Source organism: Ovis aries, chromosome X (genome assembly GCF_016772045.2).
Source record: "Ovis aries strain OAR_USU_Benz2616 breed Rambouillet chromosome X, ARS-UI_Ramb_v3.0, whole genome shotgun sequence".
In the NCBI taxonomy this organism is placed as follows: domain Eukaryota; kingdom Metazoa; phylum Chordata; class Mammalia; order Artiodactyla; family Bovidae; genus Ovis; species Ovis aries.
Window position 1 is genome coordinate 103663995 of NC_056080.1, and position 20043 is coordinate 103684037.

Genomic DNA, 20043 nt, shown 5'->3' on the forward strand with positions numbered 1-20043 from the left:
GTAAGGAACAGCACCCCCCACAGATACCTGTGAGTCCAATTTGAAAGGAAGACTGAACAGAAGTGCTGCTATATGGGATAAAGCAGACAGTGTCCCCCCTGAAGAATGCCCTTGTACCATCCACTGAGGGGTGAAAGTGGGTACCATACCCTGTCAGCAGATAGCTCACTTTCACAGGGGAGGAGTTCAACTGTTTCTTCACTGGGTCTTGCGTGATCAGAAATGCAAGGTAGCTAACTGTGGGGGTTAGGGATCAGTCTAGGCTCTGAAACATAGAAAAAAAGTTAAGTGGCTCACAAAAGGGATTCAGTCCATACCTTTTGTTCCATCAGCACAGTGTGTAAGCCATCCATGCTAGAGATGGTGGAGGAAAGATGGGAGCCATCTGGACTGGAAAGTCTCAGTTCTTGCCTTTGGGATCTTACAGCCTAGCTGTAGGTCACATACACATCAAGAGTCTGCAGGACTATCAAGCAAAGCTCCTGGGTCTAACACCATCCTTCCCCGCCCTACTGAAATACATTTCCTCCCCTTTATTCCTTTAAGGAGTATTAAGAATTGACCATTTCTTCAGGTCCACCAGCAGTGGCCAGACTCTTTCAGCTGTAGGTTGTTAGTGTGCATTCAGTAAACTCTGATTCATTTTTCCCATCTTCTCAACTCTCTTGGCCCCAAGCCCCCTTCTTTAAGACATATTCCCTTTCAGACACACACATTCCCTCTCACAAACAGCCACACATCCTCAGGTATTCTCACATATGCATACACACACACACACACACACACACACACACACACACACACACACAGGATAGACGTCCCCAGTGTATTTGCTACAACAGAAGGAAGGAGGGAAATGAGATTCTGAATTAAAGAGAGAACCATCCAACATTTGCCCCTCTAGACCACAGCTGGGGCTCCCACCAGTGGACATGAGAGAGGAAAGAACATGGGGACAATTCCTCAAACCATCTGGAAGAGAGAGCTGTGAAGGAACCCTTTATAATAAAGTTGTGCTCCAAATAGTTGCTGAGAACTCTCTCTTCCACCTTTGTTCTCCAGCCCCACCTGCTTCCCTCCTTTGTATCTCCCCCAAGAAGCATTCAATTTTCTGCAGTTTTCTTTTTCAAAATCCTGAGTGGCTGTCATAGGGAATTGGGGCTGTGGGAGATGTTTTTCTGATAGTTTTCATGACAGGAATGGTATTTTAAAACTACACTTAAATAATCATATTTTAAAAAAATATCTATGTCTGTCTAACTGCCTGTATCTATCCTCCTTTAAAAATTAGACCACTGTCTTGGCCTATGACGCAGTGAGAAAAACCCTTAGACCAGCCGTCAGGCGGTCTGCCTAGTTACCAAAGCAGCTGAGTGGCCTTGGGCAAGTCTGTGAGCATCCCCAAGCCCCAACATTTATTTATTATTATCTGGCTTATCAGAGAACACGGTGGATACACAGTCCTCACGTCTGCCGTGTCCTTGATTCTTCTACAGGACTCAGCCGCCTCCAGGACAGATAGTCATGCTGGCGTTGTCCATAGCTGGAGAGAGAACCCCTGCCCCTCTGCAGGTTTCTTTGCACCCAGAGTAGGGAGGGGATAGAAGCGGGTCTCCTTTTCCCTCCCTAATGGAGTCGCAGTCCTGCAATCAGCCCCTGACCCAGAGCTAGGTGACCGCGGATGGGGGGTGGGGTGGGGTGGAGACCGGGTGACGGGGAGAGGGACAGGAACCGGCCGGCCATGACTTTGCGCCCTCCCCTCGAAGGGATGTCCCGGGCTACAGGTTGTCGCTGCAGCGCGCGGTCAGGCGGGATTGCGCCCCGCGCGTCTCGCCCCTAAGTGGCTCAAGAGCGCGCAGAACCTGCAAAGTTAAACAAAGCCCCGTCGCGCGCAAAAATCACTCTTGCTGCTTGCCGCTGCCGAGAATTTGAAAAATGCAATCTTCCTTGCGTGCTCCACGTTTGAGCCACTGAACGCGAAACGCTGGGCACCTTGCTCAGCACCCGGAGGCTTCCTCTCCCTCCCACACGTCCGGCGCTCCGCTTGGAGAGTCCTCACCTCCCACTTAGCCCCTCGAGTGGGCTGCACTCAGGCCCCTGGAGCCCTGCCCCTGCACTACCTCTTGGCGACTCTCCTGGTCCGGCCACGGAATAAATGGCTGCGTGACCCGCTGGTCAGTCCTGCGGCGCGACTACGACCCGTCCTGGGACAAGCTGCACGCTCGGCGCAGAGCTTAGCTCTATGGCTCAGATTCCCCGGCGCTCTCTCTGAAGCTCTCGCGGTGGGGCAGGGGCTGATTCATAGCAATTTTCTACGCAGCAGCCAACTCAGTGCCTTACGCATACCTGTTTGCTACATTCTCTGGGCTACTCCCACTCTTTCTCACCATACCCTTCAATCATCTCTCACTTTATTCAAAGCTGATTTCCCTGTCAAGATTCAGCCTGAGTCCCTTTCTCTGAGGGCTCCCTTTCTCTTCCCCTGGCCGTGGCACACTGTCTCACATTATAAGGGACACTGAGGCAGAAGTGGAGGTTCAGACGGCTGAGAAACTTACCAAAGGTCATTGAGCTATTTAGTGGCCAAGCTAAGAGGAAGGCCCAGAATTCCTGGAACCCAGCTCAGAACGTGCGTTATTACCCCTCATCACTTCCACGCCCCCTCTGCCCTGACTTCTGTGGCATTGAAGGGCAGGTGGTATCCCTTTGGACACAAGGACTGCACAAGGAACAACCCCCAGAGCCTCCTTGCCTCACTCTTCTGACGCCTTGTTTGCCATCTCGTCCAGAGCCTCTGCTTTTCCAAACTCAGAGACAAAAAAGATCATTTTGTTCAGAGTTCAATAAACAGCAAGAAAAATAAAGAAAGAAAGAAAGAAACAACAAGAGCAAGTAGAATTCTTCCACCTCTCTGGATGAGAATGGTTTCAATAATCCCCTTCTCAACACACACAGAGTCTTCGTCTTTCTATCTTCTTGGCATCTGGAGCAGTCAGAAGGCCATTCACACCTGCCCAAACCATCTTACCTTCTAATATTACTTCCAAAAATGCCTTGTTCTAATCTGCAGTCCAACAAACATATATTCAAATCACTATTCAGCCAAGCAAAAATGTATTATTCACAAGCACTAAATATTTTCATCTGACGCAACAAGGGCAATATGGGGTTATAAAGGCAAGATCTCAAGTGGGGAGAATCTCAAATACACAGTTACACCCCCTCCCAGCTGAATTTTCTCCTCTCCTGGATAAAGCAAATGGATGGAGAGTGTTGTTGACAGAGGGAGTGGATGGAAAAGAAAGAGGAGAAGAAAATCAAGAATGCCAGAGACTGGATGAGCCCAGCAAGAGGGAAGGAGACAGAACAGAGTCTAGGCAAAGGAGAGGAGGAAGGAAGGGGAGGAGAGAGGATACATATCCATAGGTGCTGGGGCAGCTCTGGAAGACATGAACTTATTCCCCAAAGGCTTGGAGTTGTGGCTTTTGGATTTGGATTGGAAATGAGATCCAGAAGCCCAGTGGCAAGTCTCTTTTAAGCCCTAGCAAAGGAAGAGAGCTTCTGGCTCTCGAATCAGCCTTGGTGGCACTCTTTTCACTTCAAGTACCACCTCAGCACCAGCAATACCAAAAAGGCGCCCTCTTCCCCTGCTCCTCTTTCTTACCCTTTCCTCCTCAGGAATTAAATCAATCTTACCCAACACAGCAGTGTAATTTGACTGCTCAGGGTGGTTTTCCCTTCCCTGGAAGGAGAGGATCTCTCCCTCTCCTGCTGAAAATGGGCTGGGTGCTGCCCCTTTATACATTCTAGAGCACCAGATGAGGAGAGGGGGAGAAAGGGAGGGAGCTGGTCCAATTTGTCCTTGGCATCCTCTTTCTCCTCTTGGTCTTTTTCTGCAGCCCCTCCTTCTGTCCCTGGCAGCTCTGCTCCCCTTCCTCACTACAGCATCCTGCAGCCAGATCCCCCACTCTCAGGATAAGGGACGGATACTGGGGTGCAACTTGCAGGTGATGCTTGCTTTCTCTCATGGGATCTTATGCTGATATGCCAGGGAAAGATCTGAGTTGGGGGTAGGTGGGTGTCATAGGAGATGAAAAGAGAAACCCACCCAGGTAACCAACTGCCTGTAAAGCAACACACGTTGGCATCAGGGGCAGCTGGGAGACATAATCTGAACCTGAGTGCATAAGAAGCCAATCTAGGCAGAGGGCTGACAGATAACTGGCTTGAGTTACCGTGATTGCCTTGGTAACATAAATACATCGAGATGGCATGATATATTAGAAAGCAGACGATTGTGTACCACCCAGCCTCAGTTTTCTCAACTGCAAAATGGGATAAATGCTCACCATATAGCACTATGGAGAAAAGAGTGTGTGGAAATAACATCAGCAAAATACTTGGCACAGGGCCTCAAGCAGAGCCCCTTTCCCCCTTAACTTCCCTCTGGTGTTGAGAACAGGAAGGAAAAGGACTTGCTCAAGGTCATGCAGCAAGTAGCCAAGTCAGAATTGGAAACCAGGTCTCCCAAACATCCCCCAGAAAGGATGCTTTCCACTCCACTTCCTCCTCTAAGAAGCTGCCTGACTCGGGGGAGGGGGAGGGAAGTGTGGAGCTTAGGAGCTGGACTTCCCTTGTGGCTCAGATGGTAAAGCGTCTGCCTACAATGCAGGAGACCCAAGTTTGATCCCTGGGTCAGGAAGATCCTCTGGAGAAGGAAATGGCAATCCACTCCAGTACTCTTGCCTGGACAATCCCATGGATGGAGGAGCCTGGTAGGCTACAGTCCATGGGGTCCCAAAGAGTTGGATACGACTGAGCGACTTCACTTGGACTTGGACGCTTAATGTACAGACATTCTACCACTGAGTCCCAGCTTCAAGGGCTCACCTTTCTGCTTTACCCTCCTGATCATCACTCAGGTAACATCCCCTTTCCATCTTGGACTAATTCATCACCACTTTAGCGCCACCTCTGCTGCCCAACTCTGAGACAGTGACTCACCTTTTAGCTGGCCAGGGCCTCTGACCTCCAGGAAAGAAGCTTTCTTCTTAATGGACTGCAGGAGCCTCAGCCACAGTGAGACAACCCCCCTTCCAGAGAATTTGAGGGCTGGAGGGCTTTGAGGAGGAGTGGAATAGCACTCTATTTAAAAGCCACTGCTCTCCATCCCCCACAGTGCCTGGGGTGCTACTATTGGAATCTTCTCTCTAGACCCTTAAGGATAACCCCTCTGTACCCTTAAGTCTGGGTGTTTCCAAGGGATTCCACCCAGGGCCTCATTTGCCACATGTATACAGCCTATGCTCTAGCTGGCACTGTGCTAGGCACTGGCAAGGCGTAAGTTAAGAGAAGTTGTCCTTGGCATCCAGTGAGTGTTCACTACTGTTAAAAAAATAAAATAAGGTGGCAACTTGGAAAGGGGGAGAAGAATTCAGGGTGGGAGTGGGAATGAATCAGGACGTTCCTTTGAGAGGTGAGGTGATGGGCAGAGTGGTGGTGAACTGCAATGTCTTGTGGCTAGTTGTATGACACCACTAAAATCACTGCTGTGGGTGTTTCCCTTCAACAAAGCACGTTGCTTAAGTACTTGAATGCTAATTGAACCCCTGTCCAGCCTCTGACTTAGAGGCACTACCTGGTGGCCATATCTCCAGCCTCTGATCCACTTCTTCCCTAATCTCCCAAACCTTTATCTCTAGTGAGGATGAGAGAGAGGGAATGGCCATCCTTGGGATCTTAACTGGAATAAGCATTTTGCATGTATTTCCTCCTTTAAACTTCACAATCAGCCTGCAGCCTAAGCCAGGTAATCAACTGCAAAGTGGCAGAGTGGGGGTTTGAACCTATACAGACTCTGAAGCTTGTGCACTTTGCACCGCCAGGCGCTTTACACAATGCGCCGCCTCAGGCGGAAGTCCTCTTCCTCCTCCTCGCCAACGCCCGCGGTCCATCTCTACAGAGAGGAGGCAGGCGGAGGATAGGAGCCAGATGGTTATCTGGCCGCGGAACATTCTGGAGTGACCTTTGTAGTTCCCTACAGTGGGAGGGGACCTCAGAGTTTCCCGCGATGGTTATGCTGCCCAAAGGGCAAAGCACCCTCGGTGACCCTACCGCCCCCTGCCGCCGGTAGCTCCCGGGCCGAGGCGGCTGTCCTTCGGAGGGCTTGTGTGCCAGAAAAAAAGCTCACCGCCTGCCCAAGAGGGGTCGACGCTGGTGCTGGGCTGCAGACAGCCCTGCCAAATTTGGTGACAAAAGGCGCCCTACTATGTGTCCAACGCGGTGTCGGTGATTCCTAATAGCCATCGCCTTTTATGTGAAAATTAGTGGCTTTGCAAAATAGTGAGGTCTCTATTAAAAGACGTCTTCAAACTAGATTAGAAGGAATTTCGCAAAAAGCTTGTCTGCAGGTTCAAACTCCTTACTTCTTGAAACCAATAAAGCTTTCCACCCCCAACAGTTGCTCACTCTCCCTGGAGGGAGAGGAAGCAGCACCTCCCCCCTTCCTCGCCCCCATCCCCACCCCCACCTCCACCCCCAGTCGCAGGGAGCTGGGGTCTAAGTAGCGATGGGATCTGGGAGGGGGGCTGCTGCGGGGAGGAGCCACCGGCAGGGTCGACCAACGCAGAATCAGGGTCTCCGCGGAGCTCACGTGCCCTCCGCCAGCCGGCGGATTCCCCGGGCCTTCCAGTTTTCCCGGGTTCCGATTGGACCCCATCTGGACCCAACTCACTCACTCCCTTTGCTTGGGGATGGGGAACAGGCGGGTTAATGGGGACAACACTCAGGTCAAAGGGAAAAGAGCGTCTGTGCCCGCAGCGCCTCGCCCGCCCATCCCCCCTCCTTCCTTCCCCTCCTCCCATCCTCGCCCCCTTCTCTTCCGCCCGGAGGGAAGGAGGGGGCGGGCTGTATGTGTATGTATGTATGCATGTACGGGTGTGTGTGCGCGCGCAAGTGCGGCTCGCCTGTGTGTGAGTTCCGTGTGTGACTGGGTGTGGGATGTGTGCTGCATGCTTTAGTTCGAGTGCTGAGTGTGAAGTGGATTTGGTTTGAGCTCGGATATGGAGCGTGTGTTTGTGCAGTGTTCGTGTGTGCACGTTTGGAGGTTGTACGTTTCTGCCTGGTTGTAGTGTGACTGTGTGGGTGCGGTCTGGATGTGGGTGTGTTCGATATATGCTTCTGCCGGGGTCCGTGGTCGTGCTGTAGTGTATATATGTATGCAGTGTGTGTATGTTTGTGTGCCCGTAGAAGCTCGTGTGCATATGTTGGTTTGGTGTGTGTTTACTCTTAGCTGTGTTAGGTCAAGATGGATTTACGGGCGGTGATTGTTGTGGTGTGTAGTGTGTGTTCGTGAGCAAGGTGTCTTTATATGTGAGCTTACTTAAGGCATGTGTATTCAAAGGTTTGTGTCAGGGTGCACTGTGTGTGTGTGTGTTTGAGTGTGATGTGCTCTTGTGTGTGGTGGGGACGCATGCAGCCAAGGTCTGTGCTAGGGTGGAGGGCTGAAAACCCGGTGTGTGCGTCTTGGAGGGAGGTCGCCGTGTGGTTTTACAGGTGTAGTGTGTGAGAGCATGGGGTTGTCTAAAGAGCCCAAGTGACTGTGTGCTTGGTGTTTTTTTTTTTTTTAAATTGGGGGTGGAGGGGGACTTTGCTCCAGGACTGGGACGAAGAAGGAGCTAGGGGCCCGCGACTTCGGCAGAGTCGCCTCGTGCCCGGAATTGCCGGGTCTGGGTCCGATGACCCCCACGCTGTGCGCACCAGGCCCCCGGGGGGCTGGGTGTGAGCTTACCTGACTGCCTAGAGGAAAGAAGAGGAGGTCGTCGCCCGTGGTTGGCCAGGTAGGGCGCCTAAGGCGCTGTGCAGGGGCTGGTGGGAATAAACTGGAAAGGTTCTTGGTCACTGATCCCCTCCCCCATCCCCCAGGAGATCCCAGTTCCTGCCCAGCAAAGCCCAGCTATTTGCTCAAGGCCTGGCTGTTTCACAGTTCTTTGGCTTTGTGTGGGCACATACGGTTGCCTGGAATCCCTTTCCCCCTGGGCCTCGTGACAAACTCCTACTTATTTTTTAAGAACTCACTTAGGAGTCACAAAACTTTCTCTGCTTTTCTGTAGCCCTCCCTCCCAGTTGAGGGCTCTCTCCTTGGAGCCATCATAGTTGCTCTCTTCATACTTCTCATGATACCATCAAACATAACTGCAATTATTTGTCTCTCCTTTTAAACTTTGAGCTCCTGTAGTAAATGCCTGGTATATGGCACAAATAATAATAGTCATCATGATCATTATGTTACCATTTATTAAGTACTTATTGTATACCAGGCATTGTGCTAGTGTATTGTCTGGAGTCTTCATAATGACCTCATGAGGTAATTAGAGCTGTGACTTATCACTGTTTTGCACATCACACATCAAACTCAGAGTAGTTAAGCAACTTCTCCAGGGTCACACAGCCAGTGGGAGGTAGAGATAGTATTTGAATCCAGGTTTGCCAAGCTCCCTAAACCTTTCTTCTTTTCCAAGCAGCCTCACCAAGAATCCCTCATTTCTGCTAGGCATTGAGGTCTCTATGAAACAGTATCACTTCCCAACAAATCTTTTTTTTTAGCTTACTGACAGCACCAAGAGTGCACAGCATGATTATTTTCTTTGTCTCTGAGACAGCTGATAGCTTCTCCACCATACCTGCTTTGTTGACACCTCAAAATCTTTAATTACTCTAGGCTCATAAGCACCTCACAGGCTCCAGTTCTGGGAGCTCTCCTTAGGCTGGTGCTGAAAGAAGGAGCAGAGAAGGAGCACTTTCTAGCCATAGGGTCAGGGGAATTGAGCATGGATGGGAATGGAGGTGAGGGGTCAGGATGGAGTATGAATGATTTCACAGCTCCTCCTGATCCATTTTTATGGCACTACCACCAGAAATTGATATGTAGTAAATTTCAAGCAGACCAGTCATCTCCATATCAAACTACACACAGAAAAATAAGCAGAGCCCCCCAGTAGATTTTTGAATGGGCCCCCTTTTGTATTATTCATGTTTGGGGGGAGCACTGTGCCTACCTAGTGGGGTTTCTGCTGCTCTGATGCCTTCCAAGCAGCCTCATCTGAGAATTTCAAATTAAAACAATACATCGCATTTTTTTTTGGAACACATTTATTGGGGGGAGAGGGGGGTTGGCTCCATCACAGCTAAAGGGCCGCTGGAAGAACTGATTTCCAGCTCAGCCCCCCAGGGAACCAGCCTAGACTGCCGCAGAGAGGTCAGGGGGTGGATAGAGAGGGACAATTCAACAGTGGTGAGTCACTTTGCCACTTTTCAGGGGGGGAAGCAGAAAGCAAGAAGCACGATTTAAATTGCCACTGTTATTATTGTGCCCTTTCAACTGGCACAAATGAGCCTGGTGTGCAGACGAGCAGCAGCTGTAACATCCATAAAGCTTCCCCGCCAGCTGGGCCTGGGTCAGCACCTCATCCTGGGTGGGCAAGAAAAGCATTGCCTAAACTACTACGTAGCCAGAAAGTGTTGTGTTTTGTTTTTGTTTTTAAGTGCAGTGGGGAAGGTGGTTCTAGAGAAGTCAAAGACTAGCTGAAGCCCCTTGCTGAAGTCTGTCCAAGAAGTTCATGCAAACTTTGGTGTCTTCCAGCATCTGGTCTCAGGCAGGTGACTTTCCTGCTGCTGCGGGGGCCAGTCTGATACCTCCTCACCCTCCTCTGAATATAGCAAGTCCACTTCCACTTCCTCACTGCCATCCTGCGAGGCTTCTGCCTCCCACCCCTACACACAGACCACTCAACCACGGAACCGCCTATGTAAATTCTGTTGTCTGAGTCCCACCTGAATCCGTGAAGACTGTCTGATTCACTCCAGTTCAGTACTCTTACCTGCGAAATGGGGGACAAACTTCACCTTTGAAGAAGCCGAAAGTTCCAAGGCTCTAACTCCACTTCTAGGCTGCATAACCCACATAAATGGTGGGTTAGGAGGGGCTACCCGGACCCTTGTCAACATTGCCACCACCGTGGGGTAGACACACACACACACACACACACACGCACACATGCACACACACTTCCCTTGGAGCTTAAAATCCCCACTATAAGTCTCTCTCTCTCTCTCTCTGGAGTTCATAACAGGAGGATTATACGGGGAATTGTAAAGGTGGAAAAAATGCTTTAACAACCTCCATTACTGGCAAATGTAAACAGAAATTTGCTTGTTTTCACCCTAAAAACAAGAACCCATATGGGCAAGGCACCAAAACGGGAATTTTATCAAAGAGAAAGATCTTGGTTTTCCCAAGAAAATGTGAGTAAAACCCTTAAAGATAAGGACCTTCAGACAGCTTTGAGTTTAACCCAGCTCCATCACTTACTTGCTGTGTGATCTTGGGAGGGTTACTTCATCTCTCTGAACCTCAGTTTTCTCATCTGTAGTTTGGAGATGTTAACACCTGCCTTAGACATGCTCAGATGACTGAAGGAGGTAAAATATGGAAAGTGTCAGCCAGATGTCTAACACATCTAGTAAATGTCCAAGAAAAGGATAATTCCCTCTCTTGCTTAAGTCGCCCCCCACCCACATAGCCCAAAGTGTCCTAACGGGTGTTCAGGGACTGAAGCTGACTGACTAAGCTGCCAATTTTCCTCATTACTGGTGTGTCTGACACTCTTGAAATAGCCCCTCTTCTTTTAGGGTGATGTTGTGATCAGCCTGATGCAGCCCGGAAGAATTGGCCCCTAAGTCCAATTCTCACTCTGCAGTTTCTCCTGGCAGTGTTAATGAGAACAAGGTTTCAGATGTAATATTCCATATAGGAAAGTTTCCAACTACCTGCTCAGCATCTGGACTTCCTCCCATCCCAGCTATGGACGGTGCTCCCCAGCCCTCACATCAGAGCCAGTCCTGACCCGTCAAATGTGTGCCATTGTACCCCAAAGAAAGACAGGGTGAATATTCCTTGGCTAAACTGCCCCCACGACTTCCGTTATGGTTTTTCTTTTGTTTTCTGAACTCTAACCTAGAAATTAGGAGAGGCGCCCAAGGCCACCCTTTTTCTAGCAGCCACCAACGTTGCAGGGTGTGTGTGGGGGGGGGGGTAGATGAAGGGAGAGATGATGTTTCTCTGAAATATACTTTGCAACACCTAAAATACTGTTCCAATTAGTTGTTATCTAACTGTTCGCAGTTAAAGTAAAGTAAAACCTACCCTTTGGTAAAGTATAAGAGAAGACCCCAATCGGTGCCCTTTCCTCTCTGATGCTATTGCCTCCCTCTAGAGACAAAAACAAGTCACTACAAGCTGAAGCTGCATTTGGGCAGAGTCGGGGTGGAGGTAGGAGTACAGGTTAAGAAGTTGAGGGGAGGGGGTGGATATAATCCCATGGAGGGATAAAGAGGCTACAGACTGTTGCGATTTATGGCAGAAAAGCTCTGAGCGGCCAGGCTCCAGGTGCTCTCAGTCTCTGGAAGATGCCTTCAATTCCTCCCTGCTTACCTCTCGTATTCATCCTGCATGCTACCCCTCCCAGACCCTAGACTCCACCATGTGAGAGAATCTATTAGTGAGTCCCTCTGAGGATTTAGGAATTTAAGCTTTTCTCTCGTTCCTATCCCTGTCTGCTTCTGAGGAGGTCCTATAGCCCCCGCTTTGAAGAGGAAAGTGGGAGGGGTAACAGGGGTCAGCTACACCATACAGAGAATTGCTGGATTAGGGGTTCGAGAGAGGCCCTGGCCATTTAATAAGCATCACTGAGTGCAGGGACCTCCCAGTTACTGGGTAGCAGGTGCCTGTCCCGAGGAAGCTGTGTGGTTTTTCAAGAACTGTATCTGAGACATGACAGTAGCTGCCAAGGCTCATCAAACATGCCATCTACCTACTTCTGCTGATACATGTGAGAACAAATGATACTGCCAGAAGGAAACAGAAATCGTTTCCTAGTGACTCAGAGCCCCAGCAATAAGAACACAGGTGGTGTTTGCATTGCATCTTTCCAGTTGAAATGTGCACCTTTTCATAGAAAGGAATCTATAAGTAATCAAGCAGATCAAAGACCAGATTTTGGACTCTGGGCAAGGAAACATCATCGTGGTATTGACGACCTAGTAAATGTCTGCTTCTGTACCAGCATAGTAATGGAAGCTTTGCAAATGTTATTTCTTTTGATCTCATGCAGGCTTTGAAATCAGACCAAAAGGGGTTGTGGTCCTTGCTCAGCTATTGTGTAGCAGTGAGCAAGTTACTAAACCTCTCTGAGTTTTTGTTTTACAGTGAAGATGATAATACCTCAAAGAGTTGTTATGAAAGTTAAATGGGATCATTTGTAAAATGACTAGTATCACAGCAAATATTTGGAGAAGGAATAAAACACATCTTTCGATACCTGAACCATAGAAGGCACTTAATAATGATATCGCCAATAACAGTAATACAACTACTATTAAATAGTTGTTAAAAATAATAACTATTATTTATAACTTGAAAATGTAGGCATCATTACATTATTTTAAGAGAGGTTAAGACACTTGCTCATTGCAGGACTGTGAAAGCAGGTCTGGAGTTCAAGCCCATTCCGCCTTTTCCCACCCAGTATTAGGGGACATTTCATGATCATTGGGAAGATCACATTTGGCTGACCTGATTTAGTCATTACATTTACTAGAATTTGAAGGAAAAATATCCCTTAAACTATGTATAGTGGGATTCTAGATAATTATAATTATTATATGGACTATTGTATGGACTATTTGCATTCAACTAGCATTTTAAGAATCTCTTTAGTCCAGGTTCGATGCATGATACAGGATGCTCGGGGCTGGTGCACTGGGATGACCCAGAGGGATGGTATGGGGAGGGAGGTGGGAGGGGGGTTCAGGATGGGGAACACGTGTATACCTGTGGCGGATTCATGTTGATGTATGGCAAAACCAATACAATATTGTAAAGTAAAAAAAATTAATAAAGAAGTTATGCTCCTCAAAAAAATAAAATAATCTCTTTAAAATATGAGAGTAATTTAAGCACAAACTCAATAAAAATTTTGGGAAACAGAAAAAATAACTATTATCCTATCAACCTAATAGGGTCTCTTACTTGACCTTGTTGCTGAATTTTCTTCCAGTCTTTTAAAAAATGCATATTTGACACATAAATCATACCATTTTCCATGTTGCTACATCTTTGTCATAAATAGCATTTTTATGGATGTAGACTAGTCTAACAAGTGGAGATGTCATATATTTTATTTAATCATTCCCCTACAGTTGGACATTTAGGCTGTTTTGGTTGATAAGTTGAAAAAAGGAATGACGTTGCTTTCACTGTTGCCATCATCACCCTCAGGGACCTGATATCCTGCTCCATCAATGCCCAATATGCTTTCTGTCATTTGATATTTAAGCTTGATGAATGTCAGCTCTACTGCTGGAGCCTGAGATACACTTGCAAGAGTATCATTTTCTGCCAGTTTTCATCACACAGATGCTGCATTTTATACTATGATGGGTAAAGTGTGGCCTAACCTAGGAACCTAAGCTCTGGAGTGTCACATTTTTTTTTTCCTTTGGAGAAATGTCTTTTGAGGTGCAAACAAATGATTTTCAAAGGCACTTCAGGAAGTCTTGCCATTGGTGGATGGAGGTGCTAGTCCAATGCCATGATCAGGGAAGGAGGGCGTCTCATCAAACTTGCCCCAGCTCTGGGAAGTAATCCTGTGCAGTGCAACCCGGCCTGGTCTCAGTGCAATGATTGGGTCCCATCCCCAAGAAAAGATCAAATTTGTATGTAAAGTGGGCCCTAGGGTCCCTTTAGCTGTAGAGTTTTGGCTGCTTTACAGAAGTCCAATTGTCTGAGGCTAAATCCAATGCCAGGAGTGAACTGGGGACAGAATTTCAAGTGGGTCAATTGTGCTGTCCTTTTCCCTGGGAAAGAAGCCCTTTCTGGGTCCCCATTCTTTCCATACCTAATTGATGCTTCTCCCAGATGTCTTCATATGGTCATCGATTGCCTGTTGCCACCCTAAAACGATTGCTCTGACATACCAACAATGTCCCAAGCAAGAGGTGGTTAGGTGGGTAAAGGAACATTGAGAATGCTTCCCCTAGTCTTCCCAATCATCAGTCAGCTGCTCCCTCCCTCTGACTCCTGAGGATTTCTGGAAGGCATTTCAGAGGAGGCACCAAGGGCAGCTGGAGCCCTACAGAATATCAGTAGTTACCACAGAGTTACATTGAAGTGAATGAGTTCTTACCTGGTCAAAAAACTGTACCCCCAAACCAATTACTTATTTCAAAATGATGTTCTATGACTTAAGTGGGACCACATATGTAAAGGACTGAGGCTGGGGCCCAACATCTGGGCAGCTGCTCTGTACAAGTAATAGAACTGGTCTAGGCAATGGTATACCCCACTGGCATATGCAGGGGGACAGGTCTCACCAGATTGGAAATGCAGTAGCATATATGTCAAACAACTATAGAATACAGACTTTGAAAAGAACTTGAGTTTACTTTTTTCTTCAGGTGAAGAAAGTACTTCCAATATCAATTAGCGATTTGTGTGAACTCTGTGGCGTGTACAAGGGATTTGTGTCTGGCATGTGCATGTGTGATGTGGTTATGTTGTGTGTGAAAAGTATGTGATGCATGTGAAGTATGTGTGCACTGGTGACATTGTAGGTGGGAATGTGTACATATGTGTGTGTTTATGGCTACGTGTCTGTGTACCATGAGTGGGAACCTGGTCTTCCAACAGAGGGAAAGTCAACCATCCAGGACTATATTTACAGGGACACAGCTGGAAATCCTCTTTGGGCCCGGTCATTGGGCATTCACAATTTGGAGCACATTCAAAAAAGAGCAGCTAGATGTGGGTAGGAGCCTTGTAGCCATGTCACATGTTAAACAGAAAAAGGAACTGGGGAGATTTGGCCTGGATGAAAACAGGGGTGAATGGGGGTGGGGAACGGAGAGGGTTGGCACTGTCCTCTTGGAAGGATCATGAAGGTCAGCACCAGATTCAGAAAAAGAGATTTGGGTTCAGCTTAAGGAAAAACCTTCTAATTCTAATAGAAATGACTGTCTTTAGTTGGGAATGGGCTACTTGTGTGATACTGACCCTCTTCCCAATGGGGTTATTCATAAAGGAGACTTCATATCCTTGATCTCATTGGAGTCACAGCTTTCAGGCCAGGCAGGGGTGGAATGGTTCATTCCATCCCCTTTTCAAGGGTAGGGTGTTTGAGCTGAAAGGCTTTAAAAGGCATCTTATAAAACTCCTTTATAATTATTTTTGTCTTCTATATACCGGGATCACATAAACTAGAAAAAAAATATACAGAACAAAAAATGAAACTCTCTGTGTGTATGCAGATCTTTCTTTCTTTCTCAGAGAACGTGTGGCCTGCCAGAGACTGCACTTGAACTTGGTAAGCATGCTGCAGCCCCCTAGTAGTAGGCCAGAGTTCTGGGATGGTTCTCAGCAGGGTGCTCTGGCTGGCAAGGACTAAAACCAGTTTCTGCAGAATTAAACTGCCTAGGCCCCTCCTCTCCCTGCCTCCCCTCCCCTCCCTGTGAGGGGGCAGAGGAAAGAGGAGACAACCCCAGGTTTGGTCTATGGCTGGTGACCAATGACGCACTCTCACCAATATAGATTTTGGAGGTGGAGACTATGGAAAAACAGGTGGCAGTGGGGGCAGGTGGCAGCCTAGAGGGGGTGGGGCCTACCAAGGGAGAGTGAAGGACAGTGTGGGTGGGGGTCCTGGGAAATCTCAAACAGAAAATATAAGTCTCCTGAAACTTAAGGAGGAAGAAAATAAATGAGTTTCCAAAATGTACTTTATAGAAGCAGTTCCCAGGAAAGGCCACCCACATAGCACACTCGCCCTGGGATCTTTTGTACACCTATGCCCTCAACTCCACAGGGATAGGGAAAACAGCACTGATCTCAAAGTATCCATGGGAAGACCCAGACTAAAGAACCCAGGCCTCTGCCATTGGGCAGTTTGGGGCAGTGGGCAGTTGACAGAGCCTCTGCAGAAACAGATAGGCTGCCAACTCCTTGTGTGACCTTGGGCAGGCCTTTGCCATCTCTGGCCTTCAGGGTCACCATCTCTTAAATAAAGGAGCTGAATTTGATGATCCTAAGGGGCCCCTGTCGATATTCTGTAGTTGAGATTGGTACATGGGGGACAGGCTTCAAGACAAAAGGATCCCCGCTCCCCCCCTCCATCTTCAGGGTTCCCAGGCCCGAGCTACCGGGTCGGGGACATACATCCCGGGGCCTGTATGGCCCTTAGGTTTCCGGACTCTTGGTCCTAAGTGTCTGGCCCCGACGCTCTAGCTGTCCCCGAGGACGGCTGAGCCAGCGACTCCGCCCCCGCGCTCGACCCGCGTCTCGCCGAGCCATTAGCGCGATTGCTCGCTGTTCCCGGCAAAGCCGGTGATTTATGCGGGGCCTCGACGGGGCAGTCCTTGAGCCAGGAACAATTAGCTAAAAGCCCTCGGGAAGGGAGGCGAAGGGGCGGCGATCCAAGCCCCAGGGCGCCCGGCCGGGGCGGCAGCCGCCGGCAGCCCCCGGCCGAGGACCCCAGCCCCCCGATTCGGCGGGCCCCACTCACCACGGCGGGGGCGGGGCTCGAAGGCCGACGCGAAAAGGCAGTCCAGCATCCACGCCATGGCCCGCGCTCGGCGCCGCAGCCTCGCAGCCGGCGTCCGCGCCAGCCCCCGCGCCGGCGGCCCTAAGTAGCCCCCGGTGACCACGCCCTGAGCCGCACCCTGCACCCAGCGAAGAGTGTCTCAGTCACCGGACACCTCGGGCCTGTCACGAAAGGGGCAGGGCCTCAGGGGAGCCCCCCTCCCGCCGGAGGAGAGGCGGCTGATCCCACAGCCCCTTCCCCCACGCGGAGGGAGGCCGAAATCCAGCTCCTGTCCGGGAAGCCCCGACTCTGAGGGCAGGACCCTGCCCCTATCCCGGGGAGCCCCGAGTCTGAGGGGAGACGCCATCTCAGCCCTGGTGAGCCCCGAAGCTGAGAGGGAAGGGAGGCCTCTGCCCCCAGAAGCCCCAATCGGGTGTGTAAAAGCGAACCTGTCCCCCAGAAGCTGGTATTTGAGGGCGAGATAGTGCACCTGCCTCTGGGAGCTCAGATCTGAGGGTAAGATTGTATCCCAGCCCGAAAACCCCCACGTTTTAGCGGGCACATCATCGCCGCCTTCGGGAGGAGGCCCAGTCTAGGCGGGAAGTGGTGTCTGCCTTAGGAGCCCTGAACAGGAGGGGGAGGCCTGACCTCCGCCCCTGGGGACCCCCTTGTCTTAGAGGAGGCATCACCTCAGCCGTGAATAACTCCGGATCTGATTTGTGATGTCACAGCTCTGTTCTCCAGGACCAAGAATGTAGGAGCCCCAAAGTTGAGAGCACTTTTACTGTTCCTGCCCTGTGGATCCCTCTGGCAAGTGGGGGATGCTTTCCTGTCTGGGATCGCTTGTTTTGAGGGGGTTGGTCCCCCCGAGACAAAAGAACATGGCATCAAGTGTGTATGAATATGGGGTGTCCATCAGTTGCCGCTAACTTACGGATTCCACTGCCTACACTTTTGCTCAGGGCACTGACATAGGAGGGGCACCAACATTTATTTTTAGAAAGAATTCGATATTTGATATTTCAGTGGGGGGTGGTACTGTGTTAGATTTCATTGCACTTCTCTTATGGCTCTAGGTTTTAAAATTTTAAATGCATATGGGGGCACATACCATAATAGGTTCAGTGTTTGGGAGCCTCCGGTGCTAGTAAACCAGTCCTACCCCAAATCCTGGGGTAGAAGCAGCCACCAGGGATGGACCATTTGGGGCAAGAAGGGCATCTGAGAGAAATTTCCTTTTCTATACCTGTTCAGCCTTATATTAATCTCTCCCCCAATTCTCCATTGGCAGTTGTACAAACCTGACTCTGCCTTGTTTTTCTCTACTGGGAAAATGGGGCTCTGTCGATAAAACACTAGTGAGGAGGTAGAAAGGAATATGAAAAATTCCCTTCCAACAGCTCGACTGCAGGCTTGAGGAGTGGAAGCTGCAATCAAAGGTCCTTTGGGGAGAGTAGTTATTACATTTGCTTTGCTAACCACTGATATTAGTATTAATGCAGCAAAAGGGGTGCATAAAATGGAAAAATCGCCTGTACTTCACCATGCAATTCTGAGTAAAACAGAGCTGTAGTCAGACTTTAAAGGGTTTCCACTCATTTCCCTTCCTTTCCGGGAAACATGGTACCTCTCTGCCTTTATACCAATTTCTAAATCATTTCCAATTTCTCTGTTTTCTAAAAGCAATCAGAGTCAACAAACATTCACCAGACCTGCTCTTTTACCAATTTCTGCTGTGCAAATACCCAGTCATCCAAGCCAAACAAGTCTGACATCTAGAAATGTCCAGTTTCAGGCTCTGGTTATTGAAATCTCTGCCTTACCTCTTCCCCTGAGCATATATACCACTAGCTTTTGTGATGGTCTCAATTGGTTTCTTTTTTTCCCTGCTGAATGAGATTTTGTGTGGGGGGAGGGGGTCCCATAAAGGCTGCCTGTCCAATCCAATCCAATGGCCTTCAGTAACTGAAGTTTCTCTCCTAAAATAGCTCTACCTGAAGTACAAACTCATGACCACTGTCCCTTGTGGTGATGTAGTAAAGGAACAAAGCTAAGCATGCTCACAGGCCTAGACTGGAAGCCCGATTGTGCTATGTACTGGCTCTGTAACTTTAGGAAGATATTTTACCTCTCTGAGGCTTAGTTTTCCTCATCTGTAAAATGGGGATATTAATAGTTGTGAAAAAGCTCTTGGCAAACCAGAGCCTACTCATTTGGAAAAAAAGAAAAGGGAAAATATGGAGTTCAGAATTCTCAAAAAATTTTGTTTAACAGTCAAGTTAGCAGTTTTCCCCAACTCTTTTTGCTTTGACCCATGTCCTCTGCCGCTTAATTACTTAGTGTTGTTTCCTTTGAAAATATTTACCCTTAACTAAATGTCACATAATAGGGGAATGCATTTATCCATCAATCCATCCATTCACTCAACAAATATTTATTAAATGTCCTTTGTGTGCAAGATATTGAACTGTGGATATAATGTTGATTAACTCAATGAATTATCATGCAATTATTTTTAAGTGTATAGTTTGGAAGCCTATATGATAATTTGAAAAAAATTTATGATTATTTTAAGTGAAAAATAATCAAAATGCAAAATGTATGCACACTATTATATAAACAGTACAAATAAATAATAAACTTATACACTAAGCAATGTTAACAGGAACCACATCAGAGTCTTAGTAGTGACTCTTATTTAAGCAATGCAATTATGGGCAATTTTAAACTGTTTTATTATTTCCATATTTTAGTATTTTCTAAATTTTCTTTAATAAATGTAAATCATTTTCTGGAGTTAGAAAATACTACTTATAGGGAAAAAAACTATGACTTTGTCTGCGGAGTAAAGAAAGAGGTTGGGGGGAAAAAAAGAAAGAGGTTGGGTAAGGGAAAGACTGGGGCCTTTACGCTGGGGTTGTGCTCTTAGTACAGGGCTCTGGACCTGGCTGCGGGGACTCAGAAAAAGCTGAAACTTGGTCTGTGAGTAAAATACAGAACTCCCCTCCTGTGCGAGATCACAGAACCCGTATGGTATCTCCTTTCCAAGAGTGCAGAGGTTCATAAGACCCCAATTGAGCAGCCAAGAACCTGCTAGCTTGGACCTGCAACCCCTCACCCCAGGGTGTTCAAGGTGTATTGGGTATAATTGCCCTCATCCTGATAGTTTAAGGCTTAAAGCTTAACAACTTGCTGCCTCTTAAGGTTGTCTCAATTCCAATTAAAAACCAAGCACCCTGCTCCTAACTTAGGTCATTGTTTGCTGTGTAGGCAAAAAACATATACTAGCTAAGAAGGCACAATGATGAAATCAAACTGGAGGCTCACTGACTATGAAAAGAAAGGTTTCCTATCTTTTTTCCTGAACTTCAAAAGTACTTGGCACCCAGGCAAACTGTTTGCTATTTAAACAAGA

At 48.2% G+C, this 20043-nt stretch overlaps 1 protein-coding gene across 2 annotated transcripts in view; it reads right to left on the reverse strand.

The window, feature by feature from the left end:
- ARHGAP36 (Rho GTPase activating protein 36) overlaps window positions 1-16708 on the reverse strand; it is a 31404-nt gene extending 14696 nt beyond the window's left edge. For both annotated transcript variants that reach the window (XM_060407220.1, XM_060407219.1), the window contains exon 1: window positions 16611-16708. In XM_060407220.1, the coding sequence (XP_060263203.1) occupies window positions 16611-16668 (58 nt within the window). In that variant the 5' untranslated portion in view covers window positions 16669-16708. The remainder of the gene's footprint in view (window positions 1-16610) is intronic.
- Between the last annotated feature and the right edge of the window lie 3335 nt (window positions 16709-20043).